Here is a 26,618-nt window from a genome sequence, read left to right on the forward strand (position 1 = left end):
GGCTTCTGGTCATCAGGCTGTTAGTAGTTAAGTGTTTAGGGAGTCAAAGTTACACGTGGATTTTTTATTATGTGGGGGTTCAGCATTGTTTAAGGATCCACTGTAATTCCATGTATGCAAAGCTCTAGAACAGACAAATGATACTATTATATTAGACAGATATCAGAACAGTGGTTGCCTCTGCTTGGAAGGAGTAAGGAGACACTTGACCAGAAAAGGACACCTTTTACTGAGTGAAAGAAATGTTCTGTGAAACGCAGTGGTGGTTTCCCAGGTGCATACATTTCTCAAAACTTAAAATCTGTATACTTTATTGTATGTAAATCCTGCATTATCACCTTAAACAAAGAAGAAATAGACTTTTTTTTCCTCTCAAAGCACAACTCTTGCAAACCAAAACTTTGGCTTTCGGAGCTCTTGATTTGTGCTCTGATTTTAAGGATAAAACATTCAGAAAATAAGTTGATTTTTTTGAAAATTTATTCAACAAATTTACTTATTTGTTGAAGATTGCATATGGCTTCTAAGGGTGGTGGGTATGCAAAGCTATTACTAGAAGGGGAATAGTCGAGCTGGAATCAGGTATACCGGGGAGCATGGAGGTGATGCAAAGTCAGTGTGTCACTGATGTGGCCAGCGTGATAAGGCATTATCTGTTCACAGCCTAGTAGGAGAGACAGCTCATAAAAATGCAAGCAAATAAGTAATGTGTAATTATAATTCCTCTTAAGTGCCATAACTGACATAAGCAAAGTGCAATGATAAAGAATAATTTTGAGGGAAGACTACTTAAACAGAAGCACTTCTCTGATGATATGATAGTGATTTTCTTCTCATGAGAAGTTCGTATTTTCTTGCTTTTTTGCATGCCTGTTAATTTTTAATTGGATGTGGTTGTGAATTTTATTTTGTTGAGTTCAAGATATTTTTGTATTCCTGGAGTTCTCTCAAGCTTTGTTCTGGGATACAGTAAGGTTACTTGGAAACATCTTGATCCCTTTGTTTCTTGCTTTTTAAGTTTCCTTCAGTGAGGCCAGAGTAGCATGTTGTCTAGGACTAATTGTGCTCCACTTCTGAGGCAAAATGCTCTTGAGGAAGCTACTCAAAGCCTGCACAATCCCCAATAATTATGAAGCTTCCCACTCTGGCTAGTGGGAGAAGAGGCAATTCATGGTCCTATGTGATCCCCAGTGATCGTTCCCTCATCATGAGCACTTTTCCCAGCCTCAGACAATTTCCTCACAAGTATGAACTGAGTAGTACTCGGCTGAAAGTGTGAGGGGACCCACTACGGATGACCAGAGTTGTCTGCCATATACTCTCTCTTCTCCCGTAATTTGTTCTAAGAACTCCAGCTGCTTTGGCCTCCCTGGGCTTCCTGCTGTGTCTCCTCTCAGGGAGTCCTTGGCATAGAAAGCAGTAGGGAGTAAGCTGGAGTATTGGAGGGCTCCTTTATTTTGTCTCCTATCACGCAGGGATCACTGTCCTTAGTTGCTTGATGTCCAGTGTCTTAAAAACAATCGTTTCATATATTTTGTCCAGTTGTTAATTGTTTCCAGTGGGAAAGCACATCTAGTCATCGTTACTGCATCTTAGATGAAAGGATTCCAATTTATATTTTAAAAGACTACTCTTCTCTGTGAAGAATAAACCAGAGGGACCCACCAGAGAGGAGGAATCTCCAGAGAATGGTGATGAGGCTAAGGCTATCAAATCCAGAGGGACCTTTCACAAAAGTTTGCTTGTAGGCTTGAAAGATCTCTGTTGGACAGTCCAGCCATCCTGGAGCCACCTATGGTGAAAACATTAGCAGAAATAGTGTTTGTTTATTATTTCTTTGGAGTCTCTAGAACAAAACTGCTCTAAGAGAAACATTTAAGGACATAGCTGTCAGGACAGGGCGGGGGGAAGAGATTACCTGAATTTTATAATCAGAGTCTTAGTTTTTATAGTTCTTGGACATATGAGTACACATGATTCCTTTTCTTTTTTATACATAGGAATTGATTCCCACTTCTCCTTGTCCTGCCTAAACAGATGACTAAGAGAAAAAAGCCTCTTCATGTCCAGCTAGGCTGGAGGAAATGCCTGCTCTGATCCTAGGCTGTATTACTTCCAACATTAGCAGTCTCGTGCCAACTCTAAGATAACCAGTTATTAAACAGTTTATCAAGTAGTTTCCAAGAGGCTTCCCTTTGCTGTTTATGCTGGAAAGTTGTTTCTGAGACCTCAGATTATATTTACTCTCAGTGGTGTTTGTGGTCAGAGTCCTTACTGAGCCAAAGTAGTTTACTGCAAGCTTTCACATCTAGGAGAGCTCGTTTGGGGTACATTTTCATTTTTTAAACAGAAATGGATCATTAGAAAATCCCACAATGAGGTAAGTCCCCAGATCAGGCCCCCAAATGTTTACTAGCTACTTTTTGGCTGCTGGAATACTTATCATAATCAGGAAAACCTTAATCAAATCAGCAAAGGTTTCCAATTGCAGTGTCTAGTTTCCCTCTTCTGAATTTATTCTGGCTGTCTCCATTAGCCGTGGTATCTGGATGCAAAGAACAAGGAGAGGGAGTAAACCCCCCTTTTTTGTGAAATAGAAAGTTACATATAATGACAAGTTTTTCTAGCTTTAGAATTCAACAGCTTAGCTAATAAAAAACAAGCATATTGTTGTGTCTGTAGCCAAAGTGATCTAATTCCCAGAAAATAGTTGATCATATCTGCTGAACTGGTCCCACTCCCTGCTATATTTTCTATTTCAATCCTCACTTTGTTCATGAAACAGCAGTGATGATTTAGAGTGACATGCTGTTGCTATGGAATCTTATTTCTCTCTGCTTTTAGCCTATTGAGGACTTGTGAGCTCTTAAATGTCTTTGCATGAGTTATTGCTCCAACGCCCTGATGCACTGATGGGCTGGGCAGCTGTTCAAACCCAAACTCAAACCAGGGATGGTGATGGAGTCAAAGGTTGGGGTTAGATGGTGCAGCACGTAAAATAAAAACCAGGCAAATATGTAAGTCATGGCCTGTTACTTTATCTGGGAGGATTTTGATGACTTGAGCATTACTGCGGTGGTTAGGGAAGGTTTTAGCTGCAGTGTTACAGTTATTCATTATTTGTTCCATGTCTGGCACTCTACATTCCTCCTCCTGCCTGATTTTCATAGGGAGAAGATTGATCTTCTTGTAACCTGGCAATTCGTATCTCTACACATGAAGGGAGAGGTTCTGCTCACTTGCCCTGATACCTCACTGTCATCTCACTAGGGATTTGTAGCAGTTCACTAGAATGTCATCTCCATGAGGACAGGGGTACTGTCTATCTAGCACTCTCAGTGGGGACTTAACACATGATCAATAAATATTTGGTTGAACGGCTTAATAAGAATTATAAAAGCTTATTCTTGAAAGGGAGCTAAACACTCCTGATTCTACTTTCCAGCCACTTCAAGTGTCTCTCCCACAAAATGATGACAGTTGGTCTTATATCTTCTGGAACCCACGCAGCCATGAGATACCCACCACCCCTCCGTAGGCACACACTACTTAGAAGGCGGTCCACTCCATTCAGAAGTTTCACCTCACATAGAATCACAACTTATCTCCATGTGTCTTCCTTCCTTAATTCTTGTCCTTCCTCTTAGAGTGACTCTCTCTCTTCCATGACAATGTTTTAGATACCGCTAGGTGGTCTCGCAATTTCCCATGGAGTCCAGATGGGATAGAGCAGAGTATAGATGGTTACATAGGTGTAACCCAGAGAACCAAGAAGGAGCTCTCCTCTTACAGAACAGCTGATTTTTAGGGTGGTATTCAGACCTACTTATTGTAAAGATTGCTTGATACTAATGAAATAGTTGGGATTCATTATACTGCAAGAGGTTACTAGACCTTAGGGGGGGAAAATCTCTATTTTAATTTGGCCTGACACAAAGCTTTGAGGACCCTGATTCTTAAGGAACTATATGTTAATTTTTGATCAGGTAAAGACCTTGGAATTGAACCTTTAATTAATTAATCATACAGCTCTTTTTTTAATTGAGTATCTACTCTGTACCATCACTTAACTTTCTTATGTTAAGGCTATACCACTAATCACTAAGATTTATGAAGTGCTGAGTGCTCTGAAAATGTTATCACACCAAATTCTCATAACAAATCTATGAAGAAGGTTGTATTATTATCCTCACTCATGTAAGAGGAAGTTTAGTTTCAGTGAGGGTGAGCAACTAGTCCAAGGTCACCAGCAGGAATGTCACAGGGTCAGACTTCAAATTCAGGTCTGTGTGACACCAAAGTGTTCTTAACCTCCACCCCATATATTTCTTTTTTTTTTTTTTTTAATTTTTTTTCACCCCATATATTTCTAATGAGAAATAAATTATTATGGAAGAAAAGAAACCAGAGGTTCAATTTGTCTTCATGTACCTCACAGTGCCTTATACACAATCAATACTCAATAAATATGTGTTGAATAAATAAACACATTTGGTGAAACTGGACCACGCGTCAAAGGATGACCCACAGCTTAACACTTTTGCCTCGAACTTCATCTCTGTGAAATAAAGGAATTGGACTGAACAATCTCTAGGCTTCCTCCCTGTCTTAGGAATGCATGCTGCTGGTCTAGGAATGAGGATGAAGTGGAGTTTAATAGCACAGACCAGAAGGAAGAGCATGGCGTGAGGTGCATTCTGAGCTAGTGCTACATTCTTGTGAACAGAATGTTCCCCTTGCCCAAAATACCCTTTCCCCACTTGCTGGCTTGGCAAATGTCCTATAGTTAGCTCAACTAGTCTGCCCTTCCCGTGAAGCTATCCTTGACCTCTCCCCCAACACCCCCTGCCCTACACACACACACACACACACACACACACACACTCACACACACACAGAGCTATTCCCTCCTCTGGGCTCTCAACTAAACTGTGTGTGATTTGTGATTATTTGATTGTGGGTCTGTCTCTTCATCCTCATTCCATAAACTGTGAGCTTCTTAAAAACAAAAACTGCCTCCTATTCATGTCCAGGCCCCATCATAGAGCCTGGCATGTAATGCAAGCCTTCAGTAAATGTTTTTTGAGTGGCGGAATGAATTAGCAGGCCATGTGTAGAGGGAGCAGAAGGGAAACAATTTGACCTTACTAGAGAATTCATGCCGGAAAACAGTGAGAAATTAAACTTAGTAAGATAGGGGGAGGCTGAGGCTGGAGATCTGGGAAGGGGTGTTGAGCCTTGGCACCCCAGGCAATGCCCCTGTATCATTTTGACATAAGGAAGTCTCAGTGAAAAGAAGGGCTCTATTAGGAACATTAGTGTAGACATGATTTCTCATTTAAAATAAAGAGTAAAAGTAATGAACTTACCTTCTTCCTTAGCATGCTCTAAATAAATTCATATCTCATTTATTATATCTGACATTTACATGCATAAAAAACACAGGATATTCTCATTTAGAGATGCTTCTTATTTTAAGTAAATAAATTTTTAACAAATTACTCACGCAGTAAACAAACATCTTACCTAGGATAAACCAAGTTTGCATAAGTCCAAATAGTTGTTCGTAGCATATATAGCACCTAGCTTAGCACCTGGCACATATTAAGTGCTCAATTAATATTCACAGAGTGTCAAGTTGATATTGCATGGTGGTTGCATTCCTCCTGGTTATTTGCACAAATGGAAGATAACAGCAAGTCCCCAGATCTAAATATGATGATTATTTTAGGAGATTAAAAGATTAAAAAATAATTAAAGACCGAAAGATCTTTAGCACTTGTGTTTGGAATATAGAACATATATGTATATTTATATCAATATGTTTGTCTTTTAATTCTCTGAGATGTGAAATAATATTAAAATAAGTACGTATGAGAGAGCACATGTGAAATGACTACAGTAGATGGTAGCTCAGAAAAGCATTCATTACTAGCCAAACAACCTATACCGGGTACAAGCAAATGAATGGGTGATTTTTTTTTTTTAACCAAAGAAGTCCCTTTTTTTGGTACATCTTAGAGAAGCTTGCACTGGAAAACAATCCAGTCAGTTCAAGTCTATTGGTGATGGTAGTTGTAGCCATGTTTACCCAGGTGGTAGGCCATATTACCATATAATTGCATCATTTTGCAATCTTGGGATTTAAACTCACAAGCAATTTCAGAATGCAAAAATTTCCCACTAACTTAAGAGCAGAAAGGTATAACTTTATGTGTGCCCGTATGTGTGTGTTTCAAAATGATGAGGGCCTAGAAGGGCTCTTCTGTGATATTTGGGATCTGATTTCCTCAGTGACTAAGCATTAAGCTATTAGACAAACAATATGTGATGTTGCCTAATGTAGTGCATAATGATCTCATTTGGACCACCTATGAATCAACATTTATGCCTAGGAAAGGTTGAGGTTTTATCTTGAGTCCCAGATTTTTATAAGGATTTCCATAATTATACAGCTCTGCTGATGGCATGTGTGTGTGTGTGTGTGTTTGTGTGTTTGTGTGTGTGTTGGGGGGGGGTCTATGCAGTCCTTCAAAGCTTGGCTTTCTTATGCATATTTATCACTTTTAAATTTATAACTAATTGCTAGGATGTATTTCAGAAATAAGTGTAAATCAAACCCAGTTTCCTGTGTTCTCATCTATAGCAAATGTGTATGGGAAACGAAAGACTAAGCAAAAGTGGCAGGCTCTTTGCTTATATTCAGAAACCTTGTCATAATATAAACTTTAGCCAGAAATTGGATATAACAGGACTTTGAACCAAGTCCTAGTTATTAAAATCCTAAAGGATCTCATGATAGCAGTGCCTCATTTCTTGTGTGTATTCTATAAGTGCTTGTGAATTTGGTAGGTGTATCTGAATTGTGTCAAAAAGGATCCCATTCCTCACTGATGTTTGTGTATATTTCAAGGATAACTTATCTTCATTCTTGATTTTGATCTTCCATTGGTAGTGGCTTCTACCTCTCTGGATTTATGTTTCCCTGCACCCAGCCCCTTTGAAAGTAGTTAATCTTCCAGGCTAGTTTGAAGTAGAGTGTAGTGAAAAAGAACGTGGGCTGTGGGACTTGTGGATGTTCATCGGGATGCTCACTAAGTATTTGATTCTCGTACGAGATGGAGGTGATTCTCACCTCTCTGCTACCCTGAAGGTAAGGATGTCCATATGGCTAGTTTTGTTAAAGGAAATTAATGTGTAAGTGCTGCGGCCACTTTTAGGTGGAAAGGTTAGAAGCCTGCATATGATTTGCATCAGTCCTCTTTCCTTTTCCTTCTGCTTCCATGACTATGGAAGATGGAGCCACCTTCAAATGCAGCCTCCGATGAGGACAACAGTGTCCCCAGGGGCTCTGGTGAGGACAACATAAAAGAGAATCCATAACTCACATCACGTAACCTTTGCTATTTTTAAGCCACTGAGATTTGGGAGTTGGCTATTATCCCCTGCAGAACCTAGCTTATCCTGATGGGTACAGGGCTGGACAGGCCCAAGCTAAGACCCTTAGATGGATTATAGAACTTCTTTCACCCCCTCAGAGAGTCATGTGAGAATTAGAAGCATGTGGTTGGCCCAGAGAATGTGTGTAACAATGGTTATCTCCTTGGTCTTTCCTCTTCTTCCTTAACCTGTGAGGAGAGAGATGGTACCTTGTTTATCAGCTGATTGTGCCACGAAAGGGAATATAGGATGGAATAATGAATGCATAGAAACAGTTAGATGTACTTAGAGAGTAGAGTGACTTAGTTAAGAGATCCGTTAGCCATCATTTTGCAATATGAACATTCTTTTATTCTGCACATTTCCTCACATCAGGCTTTCCAAGACACAGACAAGGAGATAGGTTGGATGACGAGGAGAGGACACAGTTCTGGGATTTTTACTGTAGCTCAGCCAGTTACTAGCCCAAGTGACCCTGGACTGAGCATCCTGAGCAGAGGTGACAGTGACCCCACTGACCTCCACATCATCCAAAGCTCTTCTGCAGTCCTGAGCTCTGTTCTGAGCATCACATTGGAGAGAAACATTAGCGCACTGGGATGCGTACAAGAGGCAGGCGATGGAAGCGAGAATGAAGGCAGATCAAGATGCTGAGGAGTCAGGAATCTGCTGTTTCCTGCTTCCAAGTCCTTGTGCTGTTATAAGGTGAACTGAACATAGAAACTATTTTGTTCTGTACTTTAGTGGACAAAGTGAGTAAAAATGTTGCCATCCGATAAACCAGAGGCTGTCCTATGACCCAGGAACATGGTATAGGGCATTTTTCATAAGAGCAGTAACATCCTCATTCACTTGCTTAGAAATCATAGAGGGAAAAGCAAACAGAAAGATGGAAAACCAGGGATATAGGATTTTGTAACCCCCCATTTCATCATAGGCAAAGGCAGATGGGAATAAGCTTTAGAAAGGAGGAGGAGAAGGTCAGCCACAGGGGAAGGGAGGAGGGAGTTATGAGCTCCAGGGACCAGGACAGACCTGTTCTGCATGTGTCTGCTGGGCCAGAGCCTGGGCGAGGCAGGGAGATACTAGAGGGAAGCTGTTGTAGAGATGGGATTGGTGCCAGGGTGCCCGAGCTTCACAGATAAAACCAGGATGAAACTGATGAGAAAATAGAATCTTCTCAATTAATTAAGGATAGAAGGATCAGAACAAGAACAGTTGGTTTCAAAGGCTGACCTGAGATCTTGAGACCAAAGGCTCTGGGTAAGATATCTTAAGATGAAATTCGATTTTACTCATTAGGCCTACAATTGTCTCCACTGTCTATTTTGTCCTCTGAGCGACTCTCACATGGTGGAAAGGCAGCTTTTACCACATTCAAGACAAGTGGTCCAGAAAGACGTTACTAAAGATGTTTATTCATTAATCCCACCATAAGCATTGAACACCTGTTATGTGTCAGGCAACAAGCTAGGTACTGGTGAGACAGACATTAAAATGAAAGTCGGTGTCCTAAAGGATGTCACAGGCTTGTGAGAGAGATGGATCCAGAAATAGGTAATTAGACTGTAATGTAGCATGTCAGTGGCAATGATGGAGGTGGACCTAAGGGATTCTGGAAGCATCTGGGAAGAGTGCTAGCCCAGGGGAAATGGGGAACAAGAGACGGGAAAGTCAGGGAAGAGATGACCCGATGACTGAATCTTGAAGGATGAGCAAAAGTCAGCCAGGCAACCAGCAGGAGCCCAGACCAGATGGTGCCTGTGATTACTCAGGTCCGCAAGGGGGCAAAGGAAGAGGCAGGAGGGGAACTGGGGAGGCCCTTGATGGGGCTTGGACCTCACTGAGGAAAACAGAGTGCCAGTAAAGGCTTTTCCAGGGGGAAGTGACACTTTCAGCTTTTTACAAATATTCTTTTTAGGAACATGGCTCTGGAGGTTGAGGAAGGTGGATATGAGGTGGGGTACGTGGAGGCAGGAAGATCGATCAGTGGCTGTGGCTGCACCCCACGGGAGATATGATGGGGCCAATCTGCAGCCACGGAGCTGGCCAGAGATTCTGGACTGAAGTCCCAGAATGAACTGAGCCTCTACTCCTTTCTCAGTTTGTTTATTGATCCTATTCTTTCTACAAATATCTGGAGTGACATTTATGGTGGGATGGGGGTGGGGGTGTTGGAGAGCAGCAGTTTTGACCAAAGGTCTGGTGTTTGTCACATTTCTCACCCCTGCTCAGAGAAGCACTGAGTGGAATATTCCTTTTTGATTGCTCCTTTGCTGATGCAAGGATAGATGGTGGTTGGAGGGAGCCTCACGTTCTGGAACATGCCTGGCACACTCCACGGTTCTTGCTGATGCAACAGAAAATTTCTCTTTCAAAGACAGTGACTGGAATCAGTGCTGTGTCTCCTTGAAGCTCCCAGGAGTTCTCAGGCCCTCAGGCCCCCAAGGGCTGCCAATCTTCCAAAGGTGAGCATAGGGGTCATTTAGACCCATACTGACTTCAAACCCAGCATTCTTTGGGATGCTGTGAAGCCAACAACACCATCCTTTGTGGGACTGTCTTCCTTCAAGGTGGACCAAGAGAGGTGTAATGCAGTGGCTGTGTCAAGGAGGGAAACACTTTGGTTCTTCTGGCAAAGAAGGGGTGGGGTGGTAATGAGGTGAATATCTTTGCCTTCCATAATGAATGCTTGCCCTCTGTTTCTCTCTTTTCTTTATTTTTTTTTTAAGATTCAATGTATTTATTCATGAGAGAGAGAGAGAGAGAAAGAGAGAGAGAGAGAGGCAGAGACACAGGCAGAGGGAGAAGCAGGCTCCATGCAGGCAGCCTGACGGACTCCATCCCAGGTCTCCAGGATCATACCCCGGGCTGAAGGTGGCACCAAACCGCTGGGCCATTGGTGCTGCCCCGTTTCTCCCTTTTCTTAATTTATCTCTCACTTCCCAAGGTACTTGTGCTTAGGAGAGGAGGTGCCACCAGTGGGCACAGGCATGGATGGGCCCCTCTGTCTCCAACAGTACACATGAGTCTGGAACGACCTACATTTCATGTTGGCTCTGCCCAATAGGCTCCATTCCTTGGTGCTGGGGTTGATCCCTGATAGCATTTTGGGGTGTGACCAAGGAAAACGGTACAACCACAGAACACATAGAGGTGTAGAGGGAAGGAGGATGGGCACAATTAAACTGGAGAAGTGGAGATAGTAGGGGGAGAAGGAAAATATTTCTTCTCTCTTACCCAAGTATTGATGCCACCAAATCTTCTGGGGCATTAGTTGCCTACAACTACTCTGGCGGTTATTCAGGAAGGACAGTGGTGCTCTAGCCCAGGCCTTAAAATAAGACCAATTTCTACTTGTGAATAGCTAATCATTGAGTGCTGCACTTCTGTGCCCTCATCAGTCCCCAAATGTCTTTCTATTATCGCAGAGGCTCAAAGAAGGAATGAGTAGAGAGTCTATTATTATTGTCATAGCTAACATTCATTAGGCACTCACTTGGAGCCCAGCGTGCAAATCTGTTCTTGTCTGCGTTGCTAATGACCCTCCCATCCCCAGACCTGGTGGACATTCCTCTCCGTCTTCATTTCATTTAGCTTCTCAGCAGCACTCATCAGTGACACATCCTGCCTTTTGACAGGTCTCTCTCCTGGCTTGGTCCTGAGTCTCGGCTCTCTCCTGGATGGCCTCCTACCTCTTGTGCCTCCTCTCAGTCTTTTTGCTTGTTCTGCTTTCTGCACCTGAACTCCTGAAACTCCCTCTCCTCCCTCTCCATGTCTTTAGCTAGGCAATTTCATCCTTTTGCATGGCTTTAGATGACGTGAATGCTGATGGCTCCAGAATTGGGATCTCTTGCTAAGATCTCTCTCTTCTGACTTTCCTACTCACATCTGAGCACCGACACGACATCTCCACGTGGGTGTCCCACAGGCGGATGTAACTTGTCCAAAACCCAACTCTTGATTCTCCTCCTCTCCAAACAAGCTCTCCCAGCATGGTCAGCGTCTTGACATCCTCTGCTCCTCATATCCTTCAGCATATTTGGCTAATTTCATCTCCACTCGTCTCCATCCTCTCTCCCCTTCCCCCTCCCCGCCTCCATCATCTCGTCCCTGGATTTCCGTGGTGATTTCCGAGCTCCCTGTACCCACTTCTGCTTCCCTATAAGCCATTCTCCACACAGCAGTCAGAGCAGTTATTAAAACATGTAAAACAACTCATGTCACTCTGCTGCTGAAAGTCCTCCAGGGCTTTCTTTGAACTTAGAATAAAACACAAACTCCTTACTTTAGCCTTCAAGGTGGCTCACGTGCGCTGCTTATCTTCTGTCCCTCCTCTCTTTGCTCTTTCCAACCCAGCCACTCATATGCTATTACTTTCTAGAAGCAGCCGGTTTTTCTGACCTCAAGGTCTTTGCACATCCCTGGAATGCACCTCCACTTGTTCTTTCCATGCCTGGATACTTCTCATTCTTTAGGGGGCACCTTACCTGTCACCTGTCCTCAGGGAAGCCTTCCTTGATCTAAAATAGATCTCTGCTGTCATTCTTTATCAAAGAATCCTGTTTATTTCTTGCCTGATTCTAATTACAATTTATAATGGTTTTCGTCTCTTTGGTTGTCTTCTTGATAAGCCTTGTAAACATGTGTGTTCTGTTCACCTTCTTTTATCCCCCACCACTAACACAGTGCATGTGATGGTAAGTGTTGAATGTATACCTGTTGAATGAAAGAGCATCAGTTCTGCACTAAGCCCTCTATGTATGTTGTTGTCATTAATATTCATAAGAAATCTAAAAGATAGATACTGCTCTAGTCCCATTTTGTGAGCAAGAAAAACAAGGTTTATAGGTGTGAAATAATTTGCCCAGAGCCTAAAGGTGAAGAATCTAGGATTTGAACTTGGAATGTCAGGCTGCAGGACCTGAGTGCTCACCCCCTGCACTTCATTGCCACTGGGGTGTGTAGGAGGTTGTGTAAGTGGGAGAAAAAAGTTATTAGGTCTCCAACATTAGCTCAGTTATACTCTGATTTATAAGATCCTGACGTAGAGATCTTGGCTTCTTTCTCCAGTCTGCTAAATCACCTGTTTCAGATTTTTTTTTTTTTTTTAAAGACACAAAAGGAAGTTAGGCAGCCTGGGGTCTGAGTTCAGTTTGGAGCCAAGAAACCATTTAAACCTATCTTGCCTTTGCTAGCTCACTATTAAGTTCCCTAAGCTGGCCGCATGTTTCATGGCCTGGTTCTTGGGATTGGGTCCTGCTTCATCTCTCCATATGTATACTGAAAAGAACAGCTCACCCAGTTGGGCACTCTGTGACAGATAGTTCCTTATGACCTGGTTTCCCATGGCTGTGGAGTGAGATTCCTATTCATCTCCAAGATGTCCACATGGCTCCAGCACTAGCCCAAATAACAGCTCTGGAAGGATGAGAAAACAGCCCCCTCAATCTCTATCAAAATGCCAGTGATCTTTTTATTGTAGAAATAGGAAAAGTCATCATAAAATTAATATGGATTCTCAAGAGATCCTGAATAGCCAAAATAATCTTGAAAAAGAAGAATAAAGTTGGAGGTCTCACATTTCCTGATTTAAAAATGTACTGCAAAGCTATGATAATCAAAACAGCGTGGTGTTGCTGTAAACACAGTCTATAGACCCATGGAATACACCAGAGAGCCCCGAACTAAGCTCTTGCATGTATGATCAAGTGATTTTTGGCCAGTATTTTTTCCCAGAATGCATTTTGCCCATGCCAAATCAGAGTTACGATTCCTGAAATATCTGTAGGCCATGCAGTCAGGCCTGGGGTCTCCTTTTCAGAACCAACAGGGAAGAAATCTTACATGGAAAAGAATATGCCAGGGCAGCACTTTATTCTAGACCCACTTCATTCTTCAAGTAGTCTAACTCAGACCCTAAGGTGGTGGTGTGGTGAGAGGGGGTTAGCAACGGATGTAATGTACTTTATCACCGGACGTGAAAATCATCACACTGAGAGAAGAAAAGAAAATCTCCTTTCAAGCCTCCTCCTACCCTTCAAGCTTGCCTTCCTGTCCTTGTCCTATTATCACACTAGTCCTCAAAAAGAGTGGTCTACACTCCCCGCTTCTCCTTCCTGGACAAGCCACCCTCTTGTTCCTGGGACAGTAGCATCTTCCTTTCCCACAATTCCATTGGGCTCTCTCAGAGACTTCTAATCACTTTCCAACAGTCAAATATGGGGAACTTTTTTTTAATTTAAAAAACATTTTATTTATTCATGAGAGACACACACACAGAGAGAAGCAGAGACATAGGCAGAAGGAGGAGCAGGCTCCCTGTGGGGAACCCGATGTGGGACTCAACCCCAGGATCCCAGGATCATGACCTGAGCCAAAGGCAGACATTGAGCCACCCAGGCATCCCTCCAGGGAATTTTTAAATCATCGTATTTGTTTCAGTCCTCTATCTTTCTGCTCATGTTTTCACTACCCCTTAGCTTGTGTGTTCTTAGCACACCTCACTATAAGCATACTAGATATTTATCAATTTATTTCTATCTTCCCTATAAAAATGGAAACCCATGAAGGCAAAGATTTTGTTTTGTCCACTGCTATAGCCTTATTGTCTAGAGCAGTGCCGGGCACTTAGTTGGTACTTAGTGTTTGTTGAATGAATGGAGGAACTTTGACATCTTCCTCTGCCTCAGACCCCAATCTTCAGAAAGTTCCTCAGTTCTGCTGTTTTTGTCTTAGAAATTTTTCTCAAATCTGTGTTCCTGTTGTCTTCCTTTTCCACCGCACTCCAAGGAGTAGGACCCATCACCCCTTGATGAGTTGCTGTCATAGCTCATTTGTGCTTTACCAAGGAAGCTCCCTCTCGAAAGCACAGTCCCGAGTGGCTCCTTCCTCAGCTTCCCTCCCTGGACGTTCACACAATAGAGGCTCATTACTTGTGCCTGACAGTCTGGATGCCTGGGACTCCCTTTGGGAAGAGACGTCCGGGGAGGTCCACAGTTTTGTCCCATTTCAAAGTGTGGTTCAGGGAGGGACTGATGTGCAGAGCTCACAGAGGCAGGCATTGATGAGTGGAAAGAGGACGAATGGGAGGCATGTGATGGATTCTGTTAAAAGAACAGAGGAGAGACACATGCAGTGTGGCCTGTAGTGACTGTGGGGTAGAATTCTAGAATGAGTCATTACAACAGAGATCAACAGCCACACAGGGCAGGGAGGGGCTGGAGAGAGAGAGAGAGAGAAAAGAAACTCAATCATGCTGAAGTCAGATAGGATTTCTACACCTGCCTACGTTAAAAAGCTAAAAATAGGGACATTTGGGGAGAAAAAATAGTGAGGAATCTTTCAATTCTACTGACACTGGCTTTAAGAAGGGAGGTTTACAGAGAAGGGCGTGTCTCTCACTTTTGGTAAAATTAGAATTAGGAAAATTTTATTTTGGGTTATCCCAGTCGCCACTTTTTTTCCTTTTTTCCTCAGGCCCCTGTTCTCTCCATCTTTCCTGGCTACCAAAGTCTCCTTTTAAGGAAATAATCTAATATGTTGTACTTAATGTTATATGTTATGGAAATAATTTTACATGCTAGTAGAAACCCATTTCTGAAGGTAAAGATGCTTAAATACAGCCACCATGAAAAAAATCTATATAGTCCACTATACCCAGCACAGGCCTAAGGACAGTGTTTGTTCAATAAATATTTATTGAAAGATGTTCAAAAAGCATTATTTATATGATCAAACTTTGGAAACCATCTAAATATCCAAAAAGGGGAAACCACTGAGGAACCATTGATATGTAGAAATACTACACAGCTATAAAAATGTTTAGAAAGCCTTTGTAAGGACCTGGGAAAATGCTCATACTGAAATGATGGAGAAAATAAACAAGATTCCAACTGCTACTATATTGTGTCAGCTCTAAAAATCATGTGCATACACAAAAGACAGAAAATTGGTGGGTGTCTGTAGAATCTAGATTGGGGGGGGGTTTAGTTCCTTTCTGCTCTTCTGTATTTTTGAATTAGTTATAATTGGTGTGAGATAAATATTTTTAAAATAACGTTGGAAAGCTTGGGAAGAGGAAGTATTTTTTTAGGGGCCCCAAAAGTCATAGCGCGTTGCTGTGGTTCTCCTGGTCCAACACATGGAAGGAGACGGGGAGGAGATACCAGGTTCTCGGGTAATGGAGGTTGGGCTGTTTGGCCAGCAGAGGATGGGATTTTAAAGAGTCGTACAGCAGTGGAGAGCCTGACCTTTAACGCAGGAGGGAGTACTTGGTAACACGAGTGTATTGGTGCTTTGAAGGTGGCCGACTTCCTCTGGGAGGGTGTCACTGCGCTGGGCTAATAGGCTAATCCAGCATCTAGAACATTTTGTGCTCCTGATTCTTCCTCAGCTTTTGTTTCTTAAACCCTCAAGCCTTGCTCAGGTGCTGAGACATGTTTATTTCCCCCCTGCTCCCCCACCCTCCTCTGTGTAAAATACAGCTGTAAGGTGAAGTGAAACCCTTTGTGCGTACCCCAGGGATATCCTACATTAATATCTTTAAGAATTGAGGTTCTGCACCATGATAAGAAAAAAAAAATTATTATCTAATATCTTGCCTCTAAAGACCTACGTAGAAGGCTCAGGGATCTTCATAAAGAGACTACAGATTTCAGCATTCATAAACAAGAGAACATTTCCTCCGGTTGTTTCTGGAAATCCCTTCTAAACATCTGCGTTCTCTTCCAACTTAAGTAGCTTCCCACCCTCCTCTCCCCTGAGATCTGTTGCCACTCTGTGGGAGACTAAACTTCACAGCCAGTTTCAAACAAACAAACAAACAAACAAACAAACACACCCAAAGCAAAATCCTGCAACAGCAATCTATCTCCTCCATCCCTCTCCAAATTTCTAATTTCCTGCACTTAGAGAAAAAATAAATCAATCAATCCTAGCCTAGCTATCCTCGTGTTTCGATGATCTTAGGATCTAAATGCAGAGATGCGACGACTTTGCAAACCTAATCAAAGCTAAGATTTTGTTTTTATTATTTACTAGTTGTTAACATATGCGCCCTCCCGATTAAGGAAGGCTGGGCGGCAGGAGGGACCGCGGAGGCGTGGGGGAGAAGTGTGAAAAGAAGAAATCCCAGCTCCGCCTGGAAGGCTGCGTGTGAACGAGCCCGACTCCTCCGGCAGCTCCAGGCCGCGTTTTGCAGGCGGCCGCATCTGCCTCCCCTGTCTCTCTTACCTCCTTGATGTTCGGCACTATTTGTGGCCGGCGTGGTGGAAGGACACAGTGAGGTTCTCACCCCCGCCCCCCGCCCCCCGCTCGCATCCCCAGTTCCATCAAAGCGAACCCGGGCCAGCGCAAGGATCTCCGAGTTGCGAGTGTGCTGAGGCTGGGACTGTCACTCATTCTCCGCTCAGCGCGTGAACGCAGCTCGGCAGCCGCTGGCAGGAAACAATTCTGCAAAAATAATCGTACTCAGCCTGGCAATTGTCTGCCCGTAGGTCTGTGGCTCCGCCGCCGTCCACACTCTCTGCAAGGGGCGGGGGGCACAGAATTTACCGCGGCGAGAACATCCCTCCCGGCCCGCAGATTACAATGCTGCAAACTAAGGATCTCATCTGGACTTTGTTTTTCCTGGGAACTGCAGGTACATTTTGAAATTACGATGATTCTCCGTCCGCTGTGCTGATTGCCCCTTCCCCCTCCTCCTCCCCCGAGGACACTGTTATTTGGGGTGGCTTTACGTGGGATGCTAAGGGCGGTCATTGTCGTTGGGCCGAGGAAGGAGCGCGTCGCCCTGGCCGCCCCTCCGGACCCGGGCTGCCCCCAGCGCCGCGAGCGCCCGCCCTTCCCACTTTGTGTGCCGGGGCGCGGGCAGCCGAGCCGTCCGCTCGCGGGGACGCTCCGGGGACGCCCCGGGGACCCTCCGGGGATGCTGCGGCCGCGCTCCTTCCCGCGGCGGGCGGCGGGCGGCGGGGCGGGGGTGCCGCGGCTCGGGCTCGGGTGCCGCGGGGCCGGGGTGACAGCACTGAACAATAAGGCCGGGGCAGCCGCCCCATCGTTATTGCCCCGGCTCTAATAAAGTGGGGCTCGCCGCCTTCGCGCCCAGCCCCCCTCGCCCCCCCCCCGCCCCACACTGAATAACGGTTTGCAAAATGGGGCGACATGGGCAGAACCGCAGGGCTGTGCGGCCGTTGTTGCACCCCCGTCGATATGACGTTAGTTTTTCATTTGCCAAATTGCTGGTTACTTGCAAAGCCTGCTCTCGGCCGGGAGCGCGGAGGGATGGGAGGGCCGAGCGCCGCGTTTTGACAGGAGGAAGTGCGGAGGGGCGGAGGGCGAGGAGGGCGTGCTCGGGCTGCCTGGTGTGAGTGCGCGCGTGTGTGCGCGCGTGTGCCTTCACACGCACCGCCAGCCCCGCGTTGCACGGTGCGCGAGAAGAATGGCAGGTAGCCGCCCGCAGCACCTCGCCCCAGCCCCCTTTCTTTGGGCGAGGTTCCCGATCCTTGCAAAGTGCGAACAATAGGGAGCGGAGGGGAAGACGGTGGAGGGATGCTGCCGCCGCCCAGACACCCCGGGCGGCCGGGAGGGGGGGCCGTGTCGCTGGGGGTGTTTCCGTCCCGGCCTCCCCGGGAGATTCTTCAGTGCGCGCCCACTCTGCCCTCCAGCTGCTCCCCCGCCCCGCCCCGCCCCGCCCCGGGACTCGCACTCCGGCGCGGACCGTCGGGGAGGGGCAGGAGACGGAGCGGGGGCCGCAGGGAGCTGGGCGGGGCCGGGGCGCTGCCAGGTGCCGCGGCGGGGACCGCCCTGGACGGCCGCCCGGCGGGGGGGGAGCGCGGCGGGGCCTCTCGGGGCCTCTCGGGAGCAGCCCGGCCGCCGCCTCCGGCCAGCTCGGGTCCCTCTCCCACGGCGGCCAATCAGAGCGGGGCTGGCTGGGCGGGAAGCCGCGAGGCGCTTGCATTGCGGCGCGGGTGGCGGCCCCGAGCTGCCAGGACCGGCTCCCGGTGTCCCAGCCTAACGGTCTCGCTCGGCCCCGCCGGGAGAAGCCCCGCCCGCCCCGCCGGCGGCCCCGCGGCCCGGAGGGAGGAAGATGGAGTCCGCGTGTCCCCGAGGGGCCGGGCCGCCGCGCGCGCCCCCCCGCGCCCCCGCCCGCGCCCTCCCGCCGGCCCCGGCCCGAGCGCGTCGCCCGCGAGGGCAGCGGGGCTGGGCCCACCGACGCGCGTGCGCCGACCGCGGCTCGGGCCGGGGGCGAGGCTGGGGGCGGGGCCTGGGGCGGGCGGGCGGGCCCGCGGGGCGCACGGCTGGGCCCCTGCCGGCGGCCGGGGTCGCCCGGGGCGTGCCCTCCCCGGTGGTGCCGCCTGGGCCGCGCGCCCTGCGCTCCCGGGGCCGCCTCCCCTCGGGCTGGGGGCGTGGCCGCGGAGACCCGGTCGTTGGGGGCCTTGGGGGCCGCCCCGCCCCGCCCCGCCCCGCCCGGTGCCCCCTCCGGGTCGGGTCTGGCGGCGGCGCCGGCTGGTTCGCGCCCCGGGAGCCCGGGCCGGGACGTGGGGCTGCCCCGCGAGGCGCCACCCGGCCGGGGTCCCCCGTAGGGAAGCGGCCTCAGCCCCGGCCCTGGGACCCATGAGGACCCGGAGGGCGCACCACGAAACGCACCCACGGATGCTTAACAAAAGAACGAAGTTGAACGGTTTTTCGAAGAGAAATGATTTTCCATTAAATTCTCGGTAATACCATGGCTTAAAAAAAAAAAAAAAAAAAAAAAAAAGGAAGACTTCAAGCCAGAGGGCCAGGGCGAAAATAAAAACAATGTTATATATATATATACACGCACATGCACACAGACGTGTATATGTGTCTACGTAATAATAATTATAGTAGTAATAATTATTATTATTTTGGCCTCAAATGTCGTATTAGCTCCAGGGACCATGGTGGTTCGGTCTCCGCACTCCACACAGTGCATATGAAAATTTACATACAAGGTGCGCGGACCTTCTTAACGCGACACGAACCGGGTCTGCAGCCCCTGTCATTTTGGTGTCTTTTGCTCTTCAGGAATGAAGTGCAAGGTTGTGGAATTACTTAGCAAATTTGAGTCTATTCTAACAGCAATTTGGGATGTTTTGTGCAAAAAGGATTTGATCTGGAATGGTTAAGTCCCGTCTCTTTGACAATTTTACAGTCCCCTGCCAGTTTTACTTGCCAGAGTGAAGGAATGAATAGGACTGGTTTTCTAACAAGATAGCACTGGATTAAGAACAAAGGGCAGCTTTGCTACCTTACAAAAGCCAGCTAGCATGGATATAAGTACATATAATATTCCTCACTAAATGAATTATCAAGACGTGTTTCAGCCGAGTTTGCTGTCAGTACAAGCATGCTGAGCTGTATTTTTTGCCTGTTAATTTTCATTTTAAGGTCAGAAATGTGTGTTTCTGAACAAAGCTGCCACTGAATGTAATATAGTCGTATTGAAGAATGTGGAAAAACTTTCATGACTCTGTCTTAAAGCCAAAAAGTTAATTTTCTGTCAACAAATATTAGCATATGTTAAAATACTGAAAATAACTCGGAATTTATTTAAAATTCAACAGAGCGAAACACAAAGAGAATATAATCCCCACGTTGTGGAAGTGTGGCCTGTCCTTTATTTGATAGTTTCTGAATCACTCTTCCTGCTGTGGCGGTTCTAGGGATCTACCAATGATGCTGTTTTCAGTAGTCCAAAAATTTACATTTTTTTTTAAAAGTCAGGTTTTCAAGAAGCTTCCCCCTTTTTCCCCCCAGCAGATTAAACTTGATGATATTTACCCAGGGTCAATTTAAAAAAAAAAATAATAATACTGCAATAGCAGAAAATAGCAGGGTATGTATTCTTGTTCAGTAAAGAAGGTTCATCCAAGTCTCTATGCTGATTGATTAAGGATTTATTGACCAAACTGTTGACTGTTTCTTGAACTTGATAGTACAAGAATGAAGGAAGTCATTATTTGCAAAAATGCTCCCAAGCCCCTAAATTTATGGTATAGGAGTACGGTCACAAGGGCAGTGATAAGAGAGAGCAATTAGTCACAGGGAGCCCCCAAATTCTGAGTTTCCCATAGCGCTTCCCTTTGGAATACATTCATCACTAATTGACTACTTCAGATCGGTAATATGTAATTTAATGTAAGTAATCTGTATCTGTATTTTTCTGTCACAGGGAACAAGATCTTAATTGCCTTTCAAAATAAATAGCACCATTTTCTCATTCAAAACCTAATCTTTGGGCATGACAGATGTTTTTGTTTGCTACGGAACTCAGTTTCTTAAATTATAGGCAGCGTCTTGCAAACTTTACACCGTTTGAAATAGGGACTTTGGAATTCCTGATCCAACCACTTACATTTTTTAAGGTGACAAAGACTCTATTTAAAATGAGTTTGATGAATTCCCCATATTTACGTCTCCAGAGTTAAGGGACTATGGCTGCTCTCCAGACAGAAAGTGACTTCAGTGCTACTGGCAGACCTCCAAAGATATTTTACAGACAATCCTTCCTGTCTTGGTGCGAAATAAGTGATTGACTACCTGTTGCTAAAGAACGGTTTGAACTTTCCCTGCCCATCTTGGGTTTGCGGGGATGGAGAGCAGAACCAATTGGCAGGGAGGGGGAGAAGGGACCGCACCTGCCCTCATCAGTCTTCTGGGAAGAGGCAGCCTTAGACAAAGGCGTTTGCAAAAGACTCTCCAGTGCTATTTAAGTATTGAGTTTTGGAGCACACAAATGTTTTATGGTGTCAAGATAAATATTTTAATGTAGCTTCCATAACTGATAATTCCTCAGTTTAGTGATCTAACAAATATATAGGCTAAGAAACATCTGGAACTCTAAAAGAAATGGCAGCAAATTGCAAATACTGTTTTACTGGTCTTAAAAATGGGTTACAAATTAGACAAAATTGGAACCATGAATCAACTGGCTATGTAGTAACAGTGACTACTTGAGTTTTGAGTTAAAAAAAGACTAAGGTTAAGGTCCCTTTAGTTAAAAAAGAAAGAAATGAGTAAAATTCAGAAGAGAGTTTTCTACGTGTCTTAAAATAGTAGGTCTCTGAGCAATACTGTATAAGACGGCCTTTCAGCGAGATGGAGATGCCCAGGGACCCCTCTGAATCCTAAGGGTTACGTGTCTATGAGGCCCAGAGTTTTCACTATATGGAAAACAATCCTAGCGAGCCTGTTACCAATAATCCAGATAGATGTGCTCACTACTGTAGGGCAATAAAACCCAGAAGTCCATCCGAAGGTCACAGTCATGTCACCTTTGCCTCTTGCCATTATTAATATTAACTCTTGGTGCCAAACCTTAAAACCATTCGCTGATGTAAAGGGACGTAAATTATTTGGCATCGCCAGTAGAGCCATTATGCCCATTCACTTCACGGTGTTGAAATGCTGTCTCTCAACTGAAGATGCTCATTAGGAGCATTGCCTTTTGGTATTGGCCTGAGTGCCAAATGGCAGCCTTTCAGGCAGTTTCAGTACATGACAGTTAAGACACTTTTAGGCCGAGTCTACGCGCAGCCACTGAGTTAACTGTATTCAGTTAGGATGACACACTTCTCCTTTCCTGCAGAATTAATTTAGCTCCCAAGCTCTGGAGAGCCTCCGAGAGGACTATGCTGAAGGTTAAACCATTTGCTCTATCTTGAGTATCTGTGTTTCTGAAAATAAGGTTTTAATAAACCTATTATGCTTTCTTTTTCTCCCAGATAGATGTAAATATATTTTCCTTTGAATTCAAAGACTACACCACTGATGGGACTTGAAAGGCTTCTGTGTGACCTGTATTCTACTCTCTGTTCTCACTCAGGACTTTCTGATTTGTGACAGCAAACACTGGCAACATCTGGCCCTGTTTTCTCTCTCTGTCATTCCTGAGATCATATGCGAGAAGCCTTTGGTGTCTGATTACCTCATCATTTAGGAATATTCAGAGTAATGTCACGGTGTGTGAGATTGTGTTACATTAGGTATTCTCTTAAACAGTTGATCAAATATATTTACCGAGTGCTAGCTTTTTATCATCATCTCTGCGGGGAATGACAAAGGACTGGGATGACATACTTTCTGCTGTCAAGGAAGTTGGAGGGGAGCACTGCATAGAGAATAAGAGTGGCCCGCAGCCCCAGGTTGGAAGCCCAGCCACACATACCCCTTATTTCACTATCCAGTCTTGGGTGAGCCATTTAACTCCCCCAAGCGTCAGTTTCTCCTTCTGCAAAATGGCAAAATTAGTCATGCCTCTATGTTAGAGTTGTGAATATTTTAGAGATCACTGGACTTTAGTGCATGCAAGACCTATTTATTAATGAGAAAGAAAGATGTATCTGGATCTAGAAAAAAAAGTAATACTCAGACATAGTGCTTTTTTCAGAAGGACTTAAAGAATATCATGAGAACATGACTTCAGTGATTAGAACTTGACTTTGAAAAAATCTTGTTATATATGCCTGCATTGTCATGTTGGTTGTGAATATGTTAGAAAAGTGATCTCATTATAAGGCTGAAAGCCATAAGCACAAGGGTTGATCAGTTGTGAGGGCCCTCTCTAAGGAAAATACAAAACTCTTAGAATGTAAATGACCATGAGAACACATGAGCAGGTCCCCCCCCCCCCATCCCATAGCACCTTGGAAGGCGCCTGTGCAGTGTGGGGGCCCTGAAAGCATCTGACCCTGTGTTAGCGACTATGTCCTGGTCTGCTTGGGTCCACTTGCTTGAGAATATAGGCTAATCGTTCCAGTTTGTTAAGCATGTATCTCATAAAGGTTGTTTTGTGCTTTGAAGATCAGAATCTACATCGAAATCAAAGCTATTTTTGGAAAGAAGAAGCTATTTGACCTTTATTTTATAGAGAATCTTAAGTGAGACCTGAGGTGATTTAATATTTCTCACTGCTTATATTTTTGTAAATTACTATCTGGAATAAAATAAAGTAATTGCTATTATTATTCAAATGAGTCAGACATAAGTGCCCTACTGGCAGGGCAGGAAGTAGTTTTGCCAACTAAAAGGCATATGCTGTATTGGAGAAGAGACTCAGACTGTGCGTCAGCTATCGAAGAGGAGAGAAACTGCACTGATAATATTAGTGATTGTGTCTTAATCATCATGATCCAGTCCCAGAATTCTGATAGGTGTTATATCACTTAATCTTCATATCATTTGTTCACTAAATATTTATTGAGTGCCTCGTTCTGAGAATCCAGCGGTAAACGTGTATCATCTCTGTCTTCATGGAACTTCCAGTCTAAGTGTGCAGGAATACAAAAAGTAACACACACATATATTTATAATCCCTGATAAAAGCTAAGGAAAGGAGCAGACTGCATGAGAGATTATTGGGGGGATCACCTTTGACTGCATGGTCAGGGTGGGTGAGGAGGTGACATTTAAAGAACTCTGTGAAAGAAGAAGGACAGATGGTATTCTCATTTAAGGCATGGTTGATTGACTTCTTAATTCAATAAACACAGAATCACAGCAGATACTCTTGAATTAATTCAGCAAACTTTCCTGAAATCTTGAGAAGGGCCAAGTTGCTTCAGGAATTGTTCTGGGTTTCGGATTATAAAGTCGAGTAAGCTATGCTCCTGCCTCTAGAGCTTACCATCCAGTGTGGGAGATAGACATACTAGACTTCTAAATAGAGACATGAATCAAATGCCATTGGAGCACGAGGAAGGAAAGCAATTAACTCTGCTTGGGTCTCTTGCGTTGGGCGTGGGGCACGAACTAGTTTGCCTTCAGTCCACAGTGTTTGAGAGAGGAGTTACACCCAGCGATGCTGTGTGGGGACTTGGGGAGGAGTAGACAGAGATGAGCGGGGTGCTCTGTAAGGCCACATTGTGTTAGGTCTTCATATAGAAGCTGGGCCTGAGAAGGGCTAAGTGACTTGCATGAGTGAAGCTGGAACCATAACGTGCATTAGTTGGCTGCATTGCATCCTGTTCTTGAAGTGAAGATAATTTGAATCACATAGCATCAGAATGTGAGTTTGCTTGTTGTCTGCCAGAAGTGAGGGAGGAGTGAGTCGGTGGAGGGGCCAACCAAGAGCTTTGGGGGCTGACAAGTCTAGGTTGAGTCCACTCACTGTTGGTGACATTCTTTCTGCACATTGCTGCACTTCTGGGCCTGCCTCCTCATCTGTAGAATGGGGATAATGACACTTCCCTTGTGGGCTTTGGGGAACTTTAATAAAATCTCATACATAAATCAAGTAATACGCAGTAAGTACTTGATATGTGCTTTAAAAAAGTTCATCTTGAGGGACACACGTGTGGCTCAGCGGTTGAGCATCTGCCTTTGGCTCAGGGCGTGATCCTGGAGTCACGAGATCGAGTCCCACATTGGGCTCCTTGCAGGGAGCCTGCTTTCCCCTCTGCCTTTGCCTGTGCTTCTCTCTCTCTCTCTCATGAATAAATAAAATCTTAAAAAAAATAAAATAAAAAAGTTCATTTTGAGTGGTGCCTGGGTGGCTCAATTGGTTAAGTATTTGATTCCTGGTCTTCCACTCAGGTCATGATCTCAAGATGCCCAGTTGGGCTCTGTGCTGGGCATGAAGCCTGCTAAAGATTCTCTCTCTCCTTCTCCCTCTGCCTTTTCCTCTGCTCACATTCTCTCTCTCTAAATAAAAATAAATAAATGCTACGTTTGCTTTTTATTTTTATTTTTTAAAAGATTTTATTTATTCATGAAAGAGAGAGGGAGAGAGAGAGAGAAAGAGAGAGAGAGGCAGAGACACAGGCAGAGGGAGAAGCAGGCTCCATTTAAGGAGCCCGACGTGGGACTCGATCCCGGGTCCCCAGGATCACACCCTGGGCTGGAGGCTGAACTAAACCGCTGAGCCACCTGGGCTGCCCTGTATTTGCTTTTTTTTTTTTTTTTTTTAAAGTTCATCTTGAATGGAGATTTTCTTTGAAATGTTTACAAAATATGTGTATTGTGAATATGATATGCCAAGTTCTGTGCTGGAGGCTGAGGGGGAAAAGAAAATAAATTTAAGAATACTATACTGGTCCTGCAGAGGCTTTCAGATGGTTGGGGAAGAAACAGTTTACACTGTTAGGAAATCATGAAAGGTACTGTATGAATCAGTGCCTAAAAGAAGGAGACAAATATTGTAAAAGTTGTTAAGAAAGACAAAAATTAAAAAAAAAAAAAAGAAAGACAAAAATTCATCTTGGCTGATTTTAATATCCAAGAAGGTGTGAGCAAGTTAGTGATTTGTGTGGACCCCCACGGGCGTGAGGATAAATAAGGAGAGGGGAGGACCCATTTCTCTGTAGGACAGGATGAGTCTAACTAGAGAATTGGTCTGGAAGAGCAGTGAAAGCAGGCTGGATATTGGGTCAGGTCTTGTTAAAATCTTTAGTGTTAGACAAAAGAAGGATGTTGGAGAATTTTTTTCCAAAATAGTCAAGAATATATTCGGTGATCACACTTAAACAAATGCCTTGCTGGGCTCTGTGTTTGATGGTAGCTATGAATTAGCAGGAGAGAAGTAGGAGCAGACTGGTAGGGATCATCACAGTACTTGGAGAGAATGTTTCTTTCTGTAGCAGCTACTCTAGTGGTTGGACAAAATAGCGGGTTAGGAAAAGGATTTTTGCAACACAAAAGTCAAATTTTAGAAAATTTTATAAAAATCAAATATTTATGGTTCCAGAGGGGCTTGTTAAAGGAACCCTATAGTGATATAGTTTGTAAAACAGATAATCTTGGCAATATATACTTGTAGTGGTTTTGGATAAGGATAAAAAAGGCACACAGCTGAAATGTTAATGATGAGCAAGCAGCTAGGAGAGATGGTGGTCCAAAATGGGAGGTGATGGGAGAGAAAAAAAGTCTTAAGTTGCAAACCCAAGGGAATGAAATCATGGAACTTATCAGTGTGATGGGGAGACTGAGGAAAGGGGTTACCTTGAATGAAAGATGGACCTCAGCAAAAACATATGAGGTTGGGATACCTGGGTGACTCAGTAGTTGAGCACCTGTCTTCAGCTCAGGGCATGGTCACAGGGTCCTGGGATCGAATCCTGCATCGGGCTCCCCACAGGGAGTCTGCTTCTCACTCTGCCTATGTCTCTGTCTCTCTCTCCATGTCTCTCATGAATAAATAAAATCTTTTTTTTTTAAAA

The 26,618-nt window shown here is 44.9% G+C and overlaps 1 protein-coding gene across 14 annotated transcripts in view; it reads left to right on the top strand.

The window, feature by feature from the left end:
- The first annotated feature begins 16,821 nt into the window (after positions 1-16,821).
- Positions 16,822-26,618, top strand: part of NCAM1 (neural cell adhesion molecule 1) — a 294,892-nt gene continuing 285,095 nt past the window's right edge. For all 14 annotated transcript variants that reach the window (XM_072822025.1, XM_072822031.1, XM_072822026.1 and 11 more), the window contains exon 1: positions 16,822-17,083. In XM_072822025.1, coding sequence (XP_072678126.1) covers positions 17,032-17,083 — 52 coding nt within the window. In that variant the 5' untranslated portion in view covers positions 16,822-17,031. The remainder of the gene's footprint in view (positions 17,084-26,618) is intronic.

The sequence above is a fragment of the Canis lupus genome, chromosome 3 (genome assembly GCF_048164855.1).
Source record: "Canis lupus baileyi chromosome 3, mCanLup2.hap1, whole genome shotgun sequence".
Classification (NCBI taxonomy): domain Eukaryota; kingdom Metazoa; phylum Chordata; class Mammalia; order Carnivora; family Canidae; genus Canis; species Canis lupus.